General features: G+C 42.8%; 1 protein-coding gene across 1 annotated transcript in view; it reads left to right on the forward strand.

Annotated features, from left to right (window-relative positions):
- The window catches only part of LOC309363323 (dynein axonemal heavy chain 11-like), a 216,175-nt gene that overhangs the window by 185,650 nt on the left and 10,534 nt on the right, over positions 1-19,991 (forward strand). The window contains exons 64-70 of the mRNA XM_081899478.1: positions 397-524; positions 1,158-1,385; positions 2,610-2,801; positions 3,150-3,269; positions 10,675-10,917; positions 14,891-15,073; positions 18,116-18,231. Coding sequence (XP_081755604.1) covers positions 397-524; positions 1,158-1,385; positions 2,610-2,801; positions 3,150-3,269; positions 10,675-10,917; positions 14,891-15,073; positions 18,116-18,231 — 1,210 coding nt within the window. The remainder of the gene's footprint in view (positions 1-396; positions 525-1,157; positions 1,386-2,609; positions 2,802-3,149; positions 3,270-10,674; positions 10,918-14,890; positions 15,074-18,115; positions 18,232-19,991) is intronic.

A 19,991-nucleotide genomic window follows, 5' to 3' on the forward strand; every position in this document is an offset into this window, starting at 1 on the left:
TTTAATATTTTGTTGGGAGCCACCCAGTCAGATGGGCAGCATAATAATAATAATAATAATAATAATACATATTGTATAATCGTGTCATCATGTTACTGTGTCCAGCAACAAGCAAAAGGCTGAGCCTTCTGACGTTTAGAAATTAGAAAATTGTGGCGTTAACACAGAAGAAGCGAGAGAAGATGCAATCTGTCACCAATTGAACTCAATCGGAAACACTCCTGTGGGCTGTGGGAAGCATGGATTGCAACAGACCTGTGTGTGCACGCACACACAGAGAGCGTCTTAGAATAAGGGGTGGGGGTTTAGTTACATTCTCCTCTGTGCAACATAATATTTTTTTCCCAAAAAGCACATGCTCTCTCGCATTTCCTGGGGCTGCATTGTTCTGTTTAGGGAGCAAGCTTGGCTTTACCATTGATTCGGAGAAGCTTCAGAACGTGTCTCTGGGTCAAGGGCAGGAGGTCATAGCTGAGATGGCTCTGGAAAAGGCATCGAAAGAAGGGCACTGGGTTATCCTCCAAGTAAGTCTAATCCCTTCATTGCACCGATTTTGCAATATAGTGCTGTCCCTTGGTTTAAAAATAATGTATGCACAGCTCAGATTGTGGCAGCTTCCTCTTAAGGCTCTGCTCCAAACAAGGGCGCATGGGTGGGGAGGGAACTTATCACTTAACCTTTAGGTGTGTATATTTGCATAGCCTATAGTAGCATTAATTTCAGTATTAAAATACGAGCAACTGCAGCAACTGCTTTGTGTGGCAGGGAGAGTTATCAAGATACTTTCTCTAACATTCCCTATCTGATTTACTAATTTATTATCTATATCTATCTATCTATCTATATATATATACACACACACACACACACACACACACACACACACACACACTCCCTTAGTTAATATATGTGTAGAAGAATGTATTGTTAGTCTTTATAATCAGATGAATAGAGACAAACAGAGAAGATAGCGGTCATTATTGTGCTAAATAGACAGATTTGAGGTCTTGTGGTGGGGTGGGTTTCTTTCATTATTTTTTTAGCACCCTCAAAATATTGTGCTTCGGCAAACTGCTTTGTTTGGCTCGTTATCAATAAAATGTTTCATATTTCAAATCAATAGCTCACTGGGAAGCCTCTTTTCTTCTTCCCTGTAGAATATTCATCTTGTTGCAAAGTGGCTTGACACATTAGAGGAATTACTGGAGAAGCACAGTGAAGGAAGTCACTCAGCCTATCGTGTTTATATGAGTGTTGAACCTGCCCCCACCCCCAAAGAACATGTAATTCCACAGGGAATCTTGGAAAACTCTATTAAAATAACCAATGAGCCACCAACCGGGATGCTGGCTAATCTTCACGCTGCATTGGATAATTTTGACCAGGCAAGTAAAAATATCACTTGAATGGATCAGCCACACAAAAATTAGATTATTAAACATATTATTTTGAAACCACATGATTGTTGAAGAGAGCTGCTGCAGATTATAAAATGGAGTATACCCTCACTCTCCTCAATACCTAGATTGACAAATACCTGAAAACCTAGATTGACAAATTTATTTACAAAAATAGTTCTCTGGCATAAATGCGTGCATATACCTACTGTGTGCAGCTGCCATTGGTCTAAGCTGCTTTTGAAAAAATATTCTTTGCAAGGTGGGCTATACTATTTGTGCAATGTTTTGTAAATTACTGGTACTCTGTTGCTGAGACTGTAGCAGCAGCTTGACATAGTTTATTTGAATTCACAGTAGAGACCTTGACAGAAAATATCCGACCATGAAAACTATATGAAGAAATAAAGCTTGGGCTGCTTATATATATATATATATATATATATATATATATATATATGGTTCTTTTTCCTTCTTGGGAACTTCCCTGGTTTTTTTCTGGCCCACGCAGGACCAGTCTAGATAGTTAGCCTTGGTGAAGACTTGACGTTTTCATCCCCAGAAAAGTTTTTGAGTTTCTGCTGAAATGAGGCTGCATTTTAATGTTGTATTTTAATCTTGTTTTTTCAGTTGTATTTCAATCAATTGTTTTATATCTGGTGTTAGCCGCCCTGAGCCCGGTCTTGGCTTGGGAGGGTGGGGCATAAATAAAATTTATTATTATTGTTATTATTATTTTCTTTTGGCATTAAAATATCAACGTATAGACAAGCCAAACAACGCAACGCACACTTGAGTCACCACCAGCAGCTAACTGGCATTTCCTTCGAGATGTTAGACCAGGATAGTTGACCTATAGATTTTGTTATAACTGTACCAATTGCTGAATTTATTTTTCTGAAATGGCTATTCTTCTTTTTAAGGGTTTTCAGGGTTGAAGAGATTTCCTTAGCTATATTTTGTGCTCCCATGTTAACATTGAAGTAGGCTTTTTGGGAAAGAGTGAAATAGTTGCTGAATGTGTGTGAGAGAGAAAATGCCATGATCTATAAAATAAAAGAGCAAATATTTTGTCCCTGTCTTCCGTCAGTTAAGTCATTCAGGTCTGTTCTTTCAGCTGTCAGAAATGTGTTGTCTATGCCCTGACACAGGGTCTCTTTCAGAAGAGGCGGGGAAGAAGAAACATTCATCTATCTGCTTTCTTTTGTGCAGAACATTCTTGACCAGTGTACCCGTGAGCAGGAATTTAAGGCGATTCTCTTTCCACTCTGCTACTTCCACGCCTGTGTGGCTGAGCGGCGGAAATTCGGACCTCAGGGCTGGAACAGGAAATACCCTTTCAACAACGGGGACCTTACAATTTCAGTCCACGTTCTGTACAATTACCTAGAAGGGAACTCGCAGGTAGGGTGGCATTTAATCAAACCCACTTAAGAATCATCCCTTTGGTTAACTCTTGTCCCCCCTGTACATATGCAGGGCTCAGGTGGTTATTGTCTATGTTGCAATGTGGTTTTTAAGGACAATTAGCACATCGTATGCCTTCCGTGAGCATGGCAGACAGAATGCTGGCAGTTTCGTGACATAATGCTCTGAATCTGGTGACTGAGGCGGATTTGGTCTTCGCTGAGGCACTAACTCAAGTCTGCTTTCTGCCTTTGCAGTTTGGTTTGTGTCCCTTCTTGATTCCTTGCTTTAACATCTTGAGTATGTTTAAAAAAAAGAAAAAAACCCCACCTTATTGGTCCTCAGGTACCCTGGGAAGATCTACGTTACTTGTTTGGAGAGATTATGTATGGCGGTCATATTACAGACGATTGGGATAGGCGGCTGTGCTGTACTTACCTGGAAGAATATATGCAACCCTATCAGGTAATAAGAGCTTTAGCGATTGCACAATGCGTTTCCTGAGTTAGAGCTCCCCCTACTGGAAGCAGAATCTTTTTTTCCCCCTCCCCAAAGTATGTACTGTATACTCTTTGCTAATCACTGCATTGATCAAAGAATATCTTCCTCCTCATCCTTATTTATGACGGTAGACAAACAAGGGTGATAACGTGCAAATTTAGGTTCCTCGCAGTATCTGACACTCAAAACAAATCTGCTTTGTAATTTTACACCGGCGCTAAAAGCAAAGTTACTTTGCAATGTTTGTTTAGCATTCATTTATTTTACTGTGTGGTGAAAGAATAGCTTTTCCTACTGTAGCATAGCATTCACCTATATATTGTAGCACTCATGCTAACATCTGGAATAACCCTGTATTTTAGACTGGTCATTTTATGAGCTGTCCATTAATTAAACATTGGTCGTTCCCCCCAACCTAGATAATATCTCAGGACATGAAACAGGAATGCCTAGCTCTTCCCTGTTCACATAATTCCAAACTGCAATGATCAGCTGATTGCTCAGTTGTGATCACAGAGACATAATTACAATATTATATAGAAGCAAGCATATAAAGGGATATTGTCATTATTAATTATCATCTCAACTGATCAGTTCTTAGGTTTCAGCTTTGCTGGAGACTAGTAATCAAAGCATCACCGTTCTGAACCTAAAAAAATGGAATCACTTTGTGCTTTTGCACCAAGGTCTAGGAGTCAGGTTTCTCTTCAAATTAGTGCACTCTTTCTTTTTTTACCTACCTTATGATGAGGTGATTCATTTCTGTACTGTAGTTTCTTTTGCTTTCAAGCACCCAGGATTAACAGACTTCGATTTAAATTCTGGAGAAAAATTGCCACCCCCTCCACAACCTCAGATAAGGTGACAGGTAATTTTATTGTGCAAGATGCCTTACATTTTTTCATGGTAGAAAAAGTCCCGATCTCTCGATCAAATCTTGCAAAGACGGGGGCAGTTAATTTCCTTCGATAATATTGCATCAAAATCTTCTGTTTCGTTATTTTAATCGAAAACAATTTATGCTCTAATTGCATTTCTTGGCCTCGTGGCCCCAAGGTTCCGATCCAATGTATTGTCTACATTGCTGGGAAGAAGAAAATGTATAATTTGGATCATTTACTTATTGTAAAATGATGTGAAAAAAATTCATTCTTAGCCCCTTGTTTTTGTTTCTGGCCGTAATAAAAGGAAAGAAAGAATACCTGTGATGAAAGCAAAACATGTCCTAGCCACAGTATATGTGCAGTCTCACATCACTTCGTATAGTCATGTTTTCTCCCAAAGAATCCTGGGAACCACAGTTTGTGGAGGTCGCGGGGAGTTATTAAGATGTCTCTATTCCCACCCCACCCCCACAGTTCACAGAGTTCCCTGGAAAGAGGCGTTGATAGTTAAATCACTCTGAGAATTATGCCCTGCAAGTATCAGAAAGAGAGAGTGCCTATTATGCAATAGTAGTAAACGGCCTCGGTCCAGTATACCTGAAGGAGCGTCTCCACCTCCATTGTTCTGCCCGGACACTGAGGTCCAGGGCTGAGGGCCTTCTGGCAGTTCCCTCACTGTGAGAAGCCAAGTTACAGGGAACCAGGCAGAGGGCCTTCTCGGTAGTGGCGCCTGCCCTGTGGAACGCCCTCCCACCAGATGTCAAAGAGAAAAATAACTACCAAACTTTTCGAAGACATCTGAAGGCAGCCCTATTTAGGGAAGCTTTTAATGTTTAATTGGTTGTTGTATTTCAGTGTTTTGTTGGAAGCCACCCAGAGGTGGCGGTGTATAAATAATAATTTTATTATTATTATTATTATTATTATTATTATTATTATTATTATTATTTCCTCTTCCTCTCCTCCCACTTGCAACCCCCCCAGGTGCCCCTCAAATGTGCTGGCCCGGGGGTGGGGGATCCCACTGACTGCGTGGAAGACCACTCATGCAATGTTGGCTCAAAATTATTCATAAAATGGTTACTTTTTCTAAAAACACCAAATGGTGGATTTTTGAAAAATATTGCAACCCCTTTTTCTTTTTTCTGTGACTCTGATTCAAATAAGCACACACTCCTCTTGGTTGGGGCTGGAAGTGGGGGGAGATGGACGTGTGCCTTCATCTTGGATGCTGTGCCTAATTAGAGTGCCCAGTTACACATTGACAAAAATGAAGGACTGCACCACCGAAAGGGACAAAATTTGCATGAAATTTGCACGGGCTAATTTATATTTATATTTCAAATAGACAACATTATGAAATAGAAGGCAAGCAGGACACCTGGACATCCTATGTCTGTTTGGGTTCTCAAGGCAAGCTTAGCAAGGTTCCCATTTTCCACTCCAGCTTCACTAGAACTCTGGGTAAAAAAGAAGAAACCACATTCGTCTAAACGTCCAAGGGAGCAACCAATCTGTTGCTGGTGATATACAGTAGTACCTCAGGTTACAGACGCTTCAGGTTACAGACTCCACTAACCCAGAAATATTACCTCAGGTTAAGAACTTTGCTTCAGGATGAGAACAGAAATCATGCAGCAGCGGTGCAGCGGCAGCAGGAGGCCCCGTTAGCTAAAGTGGTGCTTCAGGTTAAGAACAGACCTCCAGAACGAATTATGTTCTTAACCTGAGGTACCACTGTATAGACTAATTCAGGGGTCGGCAACCTAAGGCCCATGGGCCACAAGCGGCCCACGGGGGTCGTTTAACCGGCCCCTGAACCACCCCCGAACCAAGTCGGCCACTTGGCAAGTCCCCGCACGCTGCACTAACCCGGCACAGCACAGCACGGGGACTCGCTTCCGCGGCACTAGAAATTGTATCTGCACAGACGCAGATGCCAGAAATCGCGGGCACACACACTCGCGATCCGGCCCACGGAGGGATCTCTGCTGGAGTGAACCAGCCCAGGCGAGGTAAACCTTGCTGACCCCTGGACTAATTCTTAAAGCTATTTGCTAACAAGTAGGGCATCGTATCAGCTATCACCTTTCCTTGTGTATCGGAGTCCTGCTTTCACAATATACCTGCTTCTTTATCCGATATCCATTATAATCCTTAAGATTTACCAAACATTCCTTATTATTCATATGCTGCCACCTAATAATAATAATAACGATTAATAATAATTTATTATTTATACCCCGCCCATCTGGCTGAGTTTCCCCAGCCACTCTGGGCGGCTCCCAATCAAGTGTTAAAAACAATACAGCATTAAATATTAAAAACTTCCCTAAACAGGGGTGCCTTCAGATGTCTTTTAAAGATAGGATAGCTGCTTATTTCCTTCACATCTGAAGGGAGGGCGTTCCACAGGGTGGGCGCCACTACTGAAAAGGCCCTCTGGTTCCCTGTAACCTCACTTCTCGCAATGAGGGAACCGCCAGAAGGCCCTTGGCGCTGGATCTCAGTGTCCGGGCTGAACGATGGGGGTGGAGATGCTCCTTCAGGTATACAGGACCGAGATCGTTTAGGGCTTCAAAGGTCAGCACCAACACTTTGAATTGTGCTCAGAAACATACCAATGCAGTACTAAAGCCAGGTTGTTTAAGAAAGACATTCATGTGTTAAAACACTTCCAGTGACAGATATGCCTAAGTTATAAACCTGAGAGTTTTCCCGAAAGCATCAGCTGCCAGAATGAAAGTTGAAAGCAATGGGTTTGGGATTTTAACACACTTTGTTTTAATTTCATCCTTTTAAAAACTAAGTGGGTTTTTTTTTAGAAACGGAGAAGTTTAAACACTTGAATGAAAACCAAAATGCACAACTCTTTAATAGAAGTCCTACATTTTGGCAGGTGCTTATTAATAATGTTTTCTCTTTTTTTTCTTTTTTTTTAATAATGTTTTCTCTTTGAAAAAATATATTTTTATTAAGCTTTACATAATAAATTTAAATTCAAACACATCCTTCACCTCCTCATTTAGGATTCTCTGAATTTCTCTGCCTTTCCATGGTGTCCATTATCAATCTTTTCCCCCCCATCTGCTTATCTTATTTTCTCTGATTTGTTAAAAAAATAAAATAAAATAAAATAAAATACCAATAATCCATTTTCCCATAGTTTGTCGTACATTACAAGCAGTACTCGAATCCTGCGAAAGTTTTTAGTTGTTTACAGTGTTCTCTTAAGTACATTATAATTTTTCCAATTCCTTCTTAAAATTTTTCTCTTCCTTGTTTCTGATTTTCCCAGTCAGTTTCCCCATTTCGGCCTAGTCCATCATCTTCATCAGCCATTCCTCTCTGGTTGGAACTTTATCTTCTTTCTATCTCTGGGCCAGTAATATCCTCACAGCTGTTGTTGCATACATGAATAGTCGTTTCTGCTCCCTTGGAATCTCTGTACCTAAAATGCCTAACAAAAAAAGTCTCTGGTTTTTTCACAAATGTAATTTTAAACATTTTTTTCCAACTCATTGTAAATCATTTCCCAGAATGCTTTAGTTATCTTGCACGTCCACCACATAATAATGTTTTCTCGTCGCAGCTAAAGGGAGGTCCAGTACTTCAGCTCAACCTAGGAAGCTCAGGTCTCAGCATTTTCTACTTGACGCACACTTTCTAGGCTTTCCCCCTTGCCCTTTCCCCTTTTCCCCACGGAAAATCCACTCTTTAACTCTAAATCATCTGCAAAATACCTGATTGCTTTTTGCACCAATTGAGCCACCAATAAGCTGTTTTCCCCAGGGGGGAAAGCAGCAGGACAAGAGGAAGAGTGGTTCAGCCTTAAGTGAGGGGACTTAATAAAATCCAAAAGCCACGCCCCCGGCTCCCCACAAATCATGGTCCTCCCATAGCCTTCTAAAAGGAATAGTTAAGGGGACTGTCGCAATAAGTAAGTATACAACGCCCTAACCCATACCCTGTCTGCGACTGTCTGGATGAGGAGGAATAGTGGCAGGTTCTTCTAGGTTTTCTCTAGGAAAGACTCAGAAGAGGAAGGCTCTGAGCCAGGGACATGGTGGTGGGACACAGAAGACACATCAGAGGATGGAGGCTGAACAAGCAACAGGCTTGAGTGAGAGAGAGGAAGAAGAGGCAGAAAGCACTGCAGATGGAGGATAGGCAGCTGAGGAGGAGGTGTGGTGGGCGGCCGAGGCTGCAACGGGTTCACAGGAGCCTGCCGGTCCTACTGTATTCAGCTTGCCTCCTCCCTTGTCTTCAAGGGCATGTAGCAAAGCAGAGAGCACAGGGGGGCCCTCCCCAACGGAGTTTAAGATTGCTGGGGAAACAGCCGGACAGGGAGGAGACTTCAGGGGAAGTGAGAGGCGCAGGTGGTCAGTTCTGGCAGCTGCTTTACAGCTTCTCTGTTTGCGTTCCTTGAATAAAGAGTAAACTTTACTGCTCACCTGCTGACCTGCAGCGGAACCGGTTCTGATATACTCTCTGTCCCAGGGCCGTCTTTAGCAGATGCGGCACCGGGGTGCAAATATTCGCCCAGTGCCCCCAAATTACCACGGATAGTGTTGGGGTGGCCGTAGCTGCGCACTGCCAGCCATCCGGGGGGGCACAACTCTCCCCCATGCCTCTGTGCTCCTCTCAAGCCTCCTCGGGAGGAGAGTGATCCCTGCAGAGGCTTGGGAGGGAAGCTGCATTCCCACCAGCCTTATGGTTGCCAAGGCACAGCTGGCGGGCGTGCAGGGAAAGGGGAGGCTACTGGCAAAGCCATGCAGCTTCCCCACTTGCTGGGGCGCCCCTGAGAGGCTGGCGCCCTGGCGCAATGCACCACTAAGCCCTATGGAAAAGCCGGCTCTGCTCTGTCCCCACCCCCTGTAATTTGTGCATCTATGGGCTCATCCATACTTCCTTTTGTGTCGCCTTTCAAGGCACAGGTCCACACTTTAAAGCTCTTTGTCTGAATCCCTTTTTTTGTTTGCCTCTGGAGCTTCTTTGGCACAAAACCCGAACTGCCATTTGTTCCAATTCTGCTTTAAAGAGCTGGTTTTCCTGGGAAGAGCAGTGGACCTATGCTTAGAAAGTGTGGTGCAAAAGGTAAACGTGGACGACCCCTACAGCTGATTTGGGATTAAAACTGGAAGAGGACAAGTTGCCACTTTCTATGATGGTATTGTAGTTCTTGCTTTGAACTGTGTCATCTGTGCTGCTCCTGCAACAGACCCGTCTCTCTTGTTTGAGCAAGCAACTTTCAGTATTGGTATCGACTCATGCCAAGCGTACCTTGCAGAGGTCAGGAATGCCTAATTAGCATGCCTGGCATTAGGATTTAACCCTCCGTCTGAAAACCACCAAAATTATTCTCAACCCACACAAACCTGATGCTGTCTCATTTTTCAAGATTTCAGGTTGTTTCCATTTGAAATGCTGAACCACAGAAAGGAAGGTTAGAGAAAATTAGCTTTGAGCAACGAACCCCACATTATTTTGAGGTTCCAGCATTTCCTGTTATCATTATCCTTCTTGTTATCATTGCTGCTGCTGCTGCTGTTGCCCACATTGCTGCATTATTTTGGCAGGTTGATAATTATTTTACAACTGTGGGGGACTCTGCCGTAATTTAGCATCCCACAACAGCGTTTCGAAAGCATCAAATAGCATTGTGAATGTCAAGTCAATACAACCCGGCATAAATAAATAAATATCCTCCCACGTGCCTGTTGTTTTTAAACTTGAGCTTGTGCTAAATATTTGCTCAGTGGATTTTGAGATGCAGCTGAAGCAGAACTCCTGAACCTTCGGCAGTGCATTAAACAATTGTCATACTGTTCCATAAAAGACCTTGTTTGGCTCACGGCAAGCCATTTGAAACAGAAATCATTATTATGAAACAGCAATTCTATTTTATTTTATGGGAGCAGATTGATTTGTCAAATAGACAATGCATGTATTTTGGTAATAGTCTAAAAGAAGAAATCTTGCCTGTTTTATTTTAAAAATCCTTATGCCATTACACGCTTTCATTTCAATAAAAGATGGCATTTTCTAAAATGCTCCTGTAAATTGCTTCATTTAGTAAAATTGCCACGTGGAATAATAATGTTACACCAGAGAGCGGCACTTTGTAATTTGAAAGAAATAACATTTTTCTTTCCTTTTTTTCTTTGCTTTTTTTGGGGGGGGGAAACCCCTCATCTCTTTAGTTCTAAATGAAATTTTCCTTTCTCTTATTTGCTAACAGGAGACTAACCTGTGTTTCAGCAAAATGCACTGGAATGTCAGCACCTGTGAGATATAAAAGAGCTAATTAAAATATCGAGCAAATGAGATCAGTCTTCAACAATCTTCTAAAATGTTATAAAAGTCTTGTCATTCTCAGCAATGACTCCATAAACAGAACAATTTGATTTACGGTATACCTAGGCAAGCTCCTTATACTTGATAGCAGGGCATGATTAATGTGTGTTTGGGCTTTTTTTTGATAGTTTGATCGGAAACTGGCCCTTGCTCCTGGCTTTGTAGTGCCTTCGAACCTGGATTACCAAGGTTACCACAAATATATTGATGAAATGCTTCCCCCCGAAAGCCCAGTCCATTACGGCCTCCATCCCAACGCAGAGATCGAATTCTTGACAGTGACTTCAGACAACCTGTTCCATTCTTTGCTTGAGCTACAATCCCAAGACTCCATCACTGGGGAAGGAGCATCACAGACCGTGGAAGAAAAGGTGAGTTTTTAATCAACACCACCCACCCGCCCCTGGAAAAAGTAAATGAAATATACTTGGAGTCGAGAGTGGATTTCATGCTCTTTATTCAGCTCATAGTGGTGAGGAGGAATGGAAGTTCCCCCAAAGTATCCGCTTTATATACACTATTTACACAATGGGCCCCACGTGATTAGCTAATTCTGGAATTCTCCTGTAGGCCAATCAGGTTTTGGATTCACTTCCATCTGGAGCTGGATTGGGTGGCTCCAGCAGACCAATCATACTGCTGCATTGTTCTAAAACCAATCACACTACTGCATTCTGAATCCTATTGTTCTAGGACCAAACTGCTGCATTTTGAATCCTATTCAACTCAGTACATAACACCCCTCCCCTCTAAGTTCCAGTCCTGCCCGGGAGGTCGCATTCGTAGATATATAAAAATGCCTGGGGAGGGAATAATATGAGGGCCGGGAAGGTGGGGTGGAGGGAGAGAGCTGCTGCTCACAATCATATCACAAAACAGGCCTTGAGCAAGTTAGGTATTGGCAGCAGCGGCCCTTGTGATAATTCATCGCAATGCCATTGCAGCAAATGCATGGAACTTCCCAGCACAACCAGCGTTGTGCAAAAGCTCAGAGCACCTCCACAAGCTCATTGCAGGCTCTTCCCTCTCCAGTCTGCCCTGCCTGATTTGGAAACTACCCCTAAAGCAGAATTCTGCCACTGAAGTGAATGGGGACCCACAAATTACACACACACACACACACACACACACACACACACAATGTTTGCATTTTAAGCCCTAAAAAAAAATCCTAAAGAGACCAGCTTCTGTTTATGGCCCACCTGGTATGATTACCTGAAATAGAGGACAGGTTATTGTTCTGTATAATTATAGTTTTAATTTGTAAACAAAACAAATACCACCCAGTTTCCTTTAAAAAAATAATGGTGGGATAAGTTAGTCATGACTTAAGTCCCATCAATTGAAATTGACAGGACTGAATTAATTCAATTAATGTAGTCTGGATCCAGCCCCCACAAGTATTAGTTTGGTCTCAACAGCCATTGACAGAGTTCTGCAATGTGGAATAACAACCAGCTGGTCATAGCTCCAAACGCTTTCTGAACATTTTTGCAGCTATGCTTCAGTCACCTTCTTGTGTACTATAAGCAATGCATCCCTGGGAACATTCTGGCAAAGCACTCTCCCAGACAGAAAGAGTTATTCCCATTTGCCTTTAGCTCATTTATCCTTTAGAGCAGGGGTCAGCAAACTTTTTCAGCCATGGGCTGGTCCACTGTCCCTCAGACCATGTGGTGGGCCGGACTATAATTTTTTTTTGGGGGGGGGGTGGAAATGAACGAATTCCTATGCCCCACAAATAACCCAGAGATGCATTTTAAACAAAAGCACACATTCTACTCATGTAAAAACACCAGGCCAGCCCCACAAATAACCCAGAGGTACATTTTGAATAAAAGGACACATTCTGCTCATGTAAAAACACGCTGATTCCTAGACCGTCCATGTTGAGTTGTGGGTGAACATATCAGACAACACAGCGATTCTTTCAAAGCAGCTCTTTATTTGTAAGCTGGAAACAGAACTGAACTGAGGAGCTCAGTCAGCCTGCTTATATAGAGCTCCACTAGAATGCAACAGTAACCATTTTCTGTAACTAGCCAATCACTGAACGTCACTTTCGATCCTTCATTTGCATACAAACTATCCAATCACTGAACGTCACTTTCAATCCTTCATTTGCACAACTATCTACAGTATCCCCCTGCTGGCCCAGGGTGAGAGCTTCAGTACATAACAGTCCACAGGCCAGATTGAGAAGGCAATTGGGCCACATCCGGCCTACGGATCTTAGGTTGCTTACCCCTACATTAGAGTCTTGGGGCTTTTAATGTATGACATAGCAGAATCTTATACATGTTTGCTCAGAAATAAGATGCAAATGGCCTCGGTCCAGTATACCTGAAGGAGCGTCTCCACCCCCATCGTTCTGCCCGGTCGCTGAGGTCCAGCGCCGAGGGCCTTCTGGCGGTTCCCTCATTTCAAGAAGCAAAGCTACAGGGAACCAGGCAGAGGGCCTTCTCGGTAGTGGCGCCCGCCCTGTGGAACGCCCTCCCAGCAGATGTCAAAGCGAGAAACAACTACCTGACATTCAGAAGACATCTTAAGGCAGCCCTGTTCAGGGAAGTTTTTAACGTGTGATATTTTAGTGTATTTTTGGTTTCTATGGAAGCCGCCCAGAGTGTCTGGGGAGGCCCAGCCAGATGGGTGGGGTATAAATAAATTATTATTATTATTATTATTATTATTATTATTATTATTATTATTATTGCCATTGTGAAGGCTTCCAGGGAGGAAATCGCAGCAGCTTCCCAGAGCCATAGCTATGGGTGTTTGGGGGTGGAGAGAGGCTGGCCTGGTGTTTTGCCCTGGGCGCCTCGCAGCCTCTGTGTGTGTGTGTGTGTGTGTATGTGTGTGTGTGCGCGCGCACGCGCACAAATGGGTTTGTGTGTGCCAAACTGGACCTTTGACCCGGCTGAAATAAAGCCTTGTTTTGCCCTTTTGCTCCTCTCCAATTTCTTCAGCTCTTTGCAGCGGCTGAACTAGAACTGGGCTTGGTGGCACACAGTCCACAGCGTGGCAGCTCACGGTTAAGTTTTCACTTCCTTGGAATAATAGAATTGTACAGTTAGGAGGGACCCCGAGAGTCATCTAGTCCAACCCTCTGCAATACAAGAATCTCAACTAAAGCATCCATGATAGACGGCCATGCATCTTCTGCTTAAAAGCCTCTACTGAAGGAGTCTGTTCCACTGTCAAACAGCTTTTCCTCTCAAAAAGTTCTTCCTGATGTTTAGTCAGAATCTCCTTTCTTGTAACTTGAAGCCATTGGTTTGGTCCTACCTTCCAGAGCAGGAGAAACCAGGCTTGATCCATCTTCCATGTGACAGCCCTTTAGATATTTGAAGATAACTATCATATCCTCCTCTCAGTCTCCTCTTTTCCAGGCTAAATATACCAAACTGCCTCACCTATTCCTCGTAAGGCTTGGTTTCCAGACCCTCGATCATCTTGGTTGCCCTCCTCTGCACAGGTTCCAGCTGGTCAATATCCTTAACTACAAGCTGTAGCCAATGTTTGTTTTTTGGCTTCAGATGATGTTTATTGATGAGAAAGCTCAACCTTGAGCCTGGATTTGGGTGGCGCACAAACCCAAACCTTTGTTTCGCTGCCATATTTAGCTGAGCTAAAAGGGCCAGTAAAGGAGGTTACAAGCACCACTTAGAAAGCCACCATGTTCAAGTGGTCCCAGTAAGGCTATACTTCGGTTTATGGTGTCATAAAAACTAGGCCTCTGTGTTTACTCCTTAGTAAGCTTGCTTAAAACTGCAGGTTCTATTGGGTTTATTGAAGCAGACAGACTTGTGTGTAATCTTTGTCAAATAGCAGCTGAAGTTGGAAGCAAGGAAAAAGCGCCTCTAAATTTTATGTTATCCACAGAGCTGGATCCCAGTGAAACTTCTGCTAGGAAGGTTATTATCCATTGTAGACTGGGATTCAATTTTTATGTGCATTTTTAATGAGAATGCACAGAAATCAGTATGAAAAGCAAAACACAGCTATCGTTCAAAATTCAGATTTCTATGAATACTGCCATTGCGATTCCCCAACCATTGTATTAGTGATGCATGTATTAGTGAAAAAAATACAAAAATATTATTATATTATATTATGTTATGTTATGTTATTATTATGTGTATATTGCAAATGTGTATATTGACTGCATACAAAAATATGTTTATTAGGAGAAATTCACACTAAAACACTGATGAGTTTTCATGAGGAATTTTTTAAAATCGCACTTCAGTTTACTGTGGAAATGTGGAGAACTGAATTTCAGACTGAGAAGCTGAGAAACTGATAGAAAATGAAACTGACAGATTCATCTATCCCTGCTTGCAGGTAAAGGCCATATTAGATGACATACAAGAGAAGCTTCCGGAAGGATATAACATGTCTGACATTACCTCAAAAACAGCTGAACGTTCTCCATATATCCTGGTTTGCTTTCAAGAATGTGAACGGATGAATATACTATTACATGAGATAAGACGTTCCCTTAAAGAGCTTGATCTCGGTCTTAAGGTGTGTGTACTTTTCTTTATTGTTTTGTTAGAGCTCTAGAGATAAATAAAATGGATGTGTGGATGAAAACACTGAAAACAAATTGTCTCTCCCTGGGATTAGTGGCATCCGTTCCATCATTTAGTTTGTCTCCGTCATGACACAATTGGAGCAATTTTATTATTATGGCTATGACAATTGGAGCAATTTTATTATTATGGCTATGATAGATTCCGACGTTATAGAGAAAGGTTACCAGCTGCCATCATTTTTGGGTTCCCTTCAAAAGAAAGCAAAGGTGATTTCCATCCAAATGAGGATTTGAAATTCAATTTCCTCGTAGGCTTGGCTGATGTAGGGGCCGCAAGCCTCTTTCAAAGTCATTGGAAGACAGAAAATCCCAGCAAAGTGAATTCAGTTCCGTATTTTTGGTAGCTGGCAAACCTGAAGGAATTTGCATGTTCTATTGGGGATATGTCATATAGCTACTTAGTACACTGGTCTCTTTGAACCCGGAGCCTGGTTTTCATGTTGCAATAATGACCCAGGAAGTGGTGATAGCTCGGTCAATAGACATGAGCCTCTTAATCTCAAGGTTGTGGGTTTGAGCCCCACATTGGGTAAAAAGATTCCTGCATTTCAGAGGGTAGACTAGATGACTCTTATGGTCCCTTCCAACTCTACATTTTTATGATTCTATGACTCCAAGGAAGCAAACACCACCTGCCAAGGATTGAACAAGGCAAACATTGTGGTAATTTAACTATACGGCCTTCCCCTGACCCGCACCCCTCTGATCCATCTTTGATCTATGCCATTTAACAGACAAGCCTTTGTCAGAAAAGGTAATGTCACTGAGGCACAAGGCCCTGGAAGACTTGTGAAACTTGGAGGTACAAACCAACTCTCTCACCCTAAGCACCACAGAGTGCTAGAAGAGTTTGGATTGGATTTGATATCCCGCTTTATCACTCCCCTTCAGGAGTCTCAAAGCGGCTAACATTCTCCTTTCCCTTCCTCCCCCACAACAAACACTCTGTGAGGTGAGTGAGGCTGAGAGACCTCAAAGAAGTGTGACTGGCCCAAGGTCTCCCAGCAGCTGCATGTGGAGGAGCGGGGAAGCGAACCCGGTTCACCAGATTACGAGTCTATCGCTTTTAACCACTACACCACACTGGCTAGCAGCATGCCAGCCTTAAACAAGCAGCACTCAAAAGCAGAGTGACACAAAACATTAAAAGCCTTAATGGCAGCTAAAAACCAAGCTGGGGGGAGACAGGGATCAGGGCATCAGGCTGCTGAGGGGCCCCGATTTTTGTGGGTTCAAGGGGTTGCAGGAGGAAAAGGAAAATCAGGGTGTGTGTGTGTTTATCCCTCTTCTCTCTCCCCCTTGTATGAGTGGCTAAAGCAATATATAAATGCTGTGGATATAATTCAGTTCCCTTCCACAAGTTTCTTACCTACTCGTGCACATGGAACAAAGCTTGCAGGAGTTTTCTGCTGCCAACCTTCCTCCTCCTCCTCAGAAACCTTCCCACAAGTAAAAAGCTTGGTTTCTGAAACAGGTAACCTATGTACCGTGCATTTTTTTGTTGCCTGGGTGGTTATTAAATTTGGAGCATTCAAATGGCCAACAGTGCAAGCTCATTGTTGTTAATATTTATATTTAAGGGCTTACATTTTACATGATCTGGCCTTTTGAGTATTTTATTCTATACGGGTTGGATCCAAATATCCAGTGAGCGAAACTCTGCTTGCATGATGCTCCAGCTGGAGAAAGGATGGCAGTGGCAATTGTCTATTATTACACTTATAATTATTAGTAGTATTATTACCACCCACCTTTTCCCATGACAGGGCTCAAGGCAGCTTGCTGATAAAAACAAGAACTGCTAAAAACATAGGAAAAATCATTACAAAACAATTAAACATTGATAGAATTAAAACTGCGTACAGGTATAATAATAATAATAATAATAATAATAATAATAATAATAATAATAATATACTCCGCCCATCTGGCTGACTTTCCCCAGCCACTCTGGGCGGCTCCCAATCAAGTTTTAAAAACAATGCAGCATTAAATATTAAAAACTTCCCTAAACAGGGCTGCCTTCAGATGTCTTTTGAAGATAGGATAGCTGCTTATTTCCTTCACATCTGAAGGAATAAAATCTATTAAAACCATGCAAAAAATCACAGTAAAAACAAAACAGCACCAGCCCTTTAATTAAAAACAGTAAGTTCCCCAAAGCCTGTTGGAACAAGGAAGTCGAAGGACAGCGAGGAGGGAGCCAGTCTGGCTTTTCTGGGGAAAGAGTTCCAAAATCTGGCAGCAGCCACCAAAAAGGCCCTCTCCCGTGTCCCTAGCAAGCATGTCTGTGAGGGTGGAAGGACCAAGAGAAGATGACTCCTCCCTCCTACAGCCCCCACTGTCTACTAAAAAGCTGCTGTGGTGAGTTGAGAACTCTGGAGCAGTGTAGAGGTCATGCCAGGGGTTGCAGAGGAGAGCTGGCCAGTCATTTTAATGATTGTTTTGTACTGTTTCTAATGGCGTTTTTTTACTATACACCACCAATGCTGCCATATATATATGATGATATGTTAATACTTTTTAAAAGGAGATAAGTGAAAATGCCCTCCTTCCTCAAAAGGGAGTTTTCCACGGGATCTCAGTCTGCTTCTGTGAACAGAAGGTGTCCTTCCATTTGCGGAGAGCACTCTGGATTCCAACCCATAGCTTGTTGTGCATAATTTTCTTCAGATATTCGCAATTATACTTAAGAAACGAAGAGGAGACAGGAACCGCCGCTTGTGTTTGCATGATCGTTTCACCTCTTTTTAATAAATAACCGCCGCTTGTGTTTGCATGATCGTTTCACCTCTTTTTAATAAATAACTCACCCCAATTTTAAGAGCCAAGATATTCTTTACATTTGACAATTCAGCTACCTTATGTGTTTTTACTGCAGGGGGGAAGAAAGCCCTCTATCATTTATCATGTCATCTTATCACAGTCTCTTTGTGCGACGCAAATAGCACGCTAATGTTTTCTTTTGTTAGGGTGAGTTGGCAATCTCTGCTGAGATGGAGCAACTACAGACAGCTCTCTTTTTTGATAATCTTCCTGACACTTGGATGAAACTGGCTTATCCATCAACCTACAGCCTAGCTCAGTGGTGAGTCTCATGCCAACAGATCTGGGTAGATTCTTTGTCACGGGTAGCTAAAAGTGGGGGTGGGGTGGGGGGAGAAACTCGGCAATATTTTTGCTTATAAATACTGTAGTGATGCGTAGTAGTGTCGCACCCATCCTTTAAAAAAGACTACAGTCTTACCTTACATATATCATCAGTTATATATATGGACACGGGTTGTGTTGTGGTCTAAACCACTGAGCCTCCTGGGCCTGCTGATCAGGTCTGTGCAACGAAAGCACAGCAGCAGTTTAGTCATGCTCATCTCGCTTTCAGGCCGAGGGAGCTGGCGTTTGTCCACAGACAGCTTTCCGGGTCATGTGCCAGCAGGACTAAACTGCTTCTGGCCCAATGGAACACCATCACGGAAGCCAGGGCACACGGAAACACCATTTACCTTCCCACCAGAGTGGTACCTATTTATCTACTTGCACTGGTGTGCTTTCGAACTGCTAGGTTGGCAGGAGCTGGGACAGAGCAACGAGAGCTCACCCTGTTGCTAGGATTCTGCCAACCTTCTGATCGGCAGGCCCAAGTGTGGCTTAGACCACAGCGCCGCCATATACAAGTTTATCTTGAGAGGTACACTAGGTATGGTGGTGTCAGAAGAGTGGTGAGTGAGAGTTCTAAAGTATCAACTTACTTGTACACTGCTTAGAGACTATTATCATTAAGTGGCATACAGGTAGTTGAAATTAACGATGAAAAAATCTTGGGGAGCCGACTGATTCATGAGAATACCTGCTCTGGAGCTGGTTATCATTACAACGCCAAATATGTGCACCACACGCCATCCTTATTCAAGCCCTTGATATACAGTAATCCAGTGACACAGTAGTGAGACTAGGGCCCACATAATACAAAGAGAAGTTTTCCTTAGGCTTCAGGTGCACTCATTGTGGCTCAAATAATTATGCAGGGAAAGATACTCCTTACTTATTTTGGCATTCGAAAACCAAAACTTTCGGCTTCTGAGATGCTTGAAAACCGAGGTACCACTGTATATTGTTTTAGACACCCACTGAAAACTTCTTTTTATTTCTGCAAGCCTGTCTAGTCATATAACTTAATTATAGGTGGTGGTTTTTTAAGTTTGATTGGTTTTGTGTTTTATTGCTAATGCGCTGAGTTCAGCTAAGTCCTAATAGGAGTAAACCCACTGAAATTAATGAACCTAAGTTGGTCATGTTTATTGATTTCAATGGGTCTACGCTGAGTAGGAATAGCATTGAACACCACTCAATGATTCTGTGTGACCAAATATCATAGTTTTCTCATTAAGTGATCTATAATTCCCCCCCAAAAAAATTAATTAAATTAATAAAGGTCGGGGTAACCTCCTCAGACTTGAGCCAAATCATGCTTCTCCTACTGTATTGTTCTAGTAGTATGAGACACCATAGGCGCCGACTCCATGGGGCTTGAGGGGGCCCGAGCCCCCTCAAAAATTCGTTTGGGGGGGCTCCGCCCCCCAATAATCTCCGGCGCCCCTCCAGCAGAGTGCCATCGCCGCCCCTCCCCCAGCCCAAAATGCACAGGGAGGGGCGGGCTGCATGCCTCCTGCCCTCCCTCCCGAGCAAAAGCTCCACCCAATTTCCTTTGGAGCTGATCACGAGGAGGCGGCGCCACTTTATTTGCATATTCATGAGCTTATTTATTATTCATGAGCTTTCCCGGGCCCCCCCAATATTTTTTATAAGTCCGCGTCCCTGTGAGACACAAATTTTGTCATCAGGAATCTT

Source organism: Podarcis melisellensis (assembly GCF_964234715.1).
Source record: "Podarcis melisellensis genome assembly, chromosome: 1".
NCBI lineage: Eukaryota > Metazoa > Chordata > Lepidosauria > Squamata > Lacertidae > Podarcis > Podarcis melisellensis.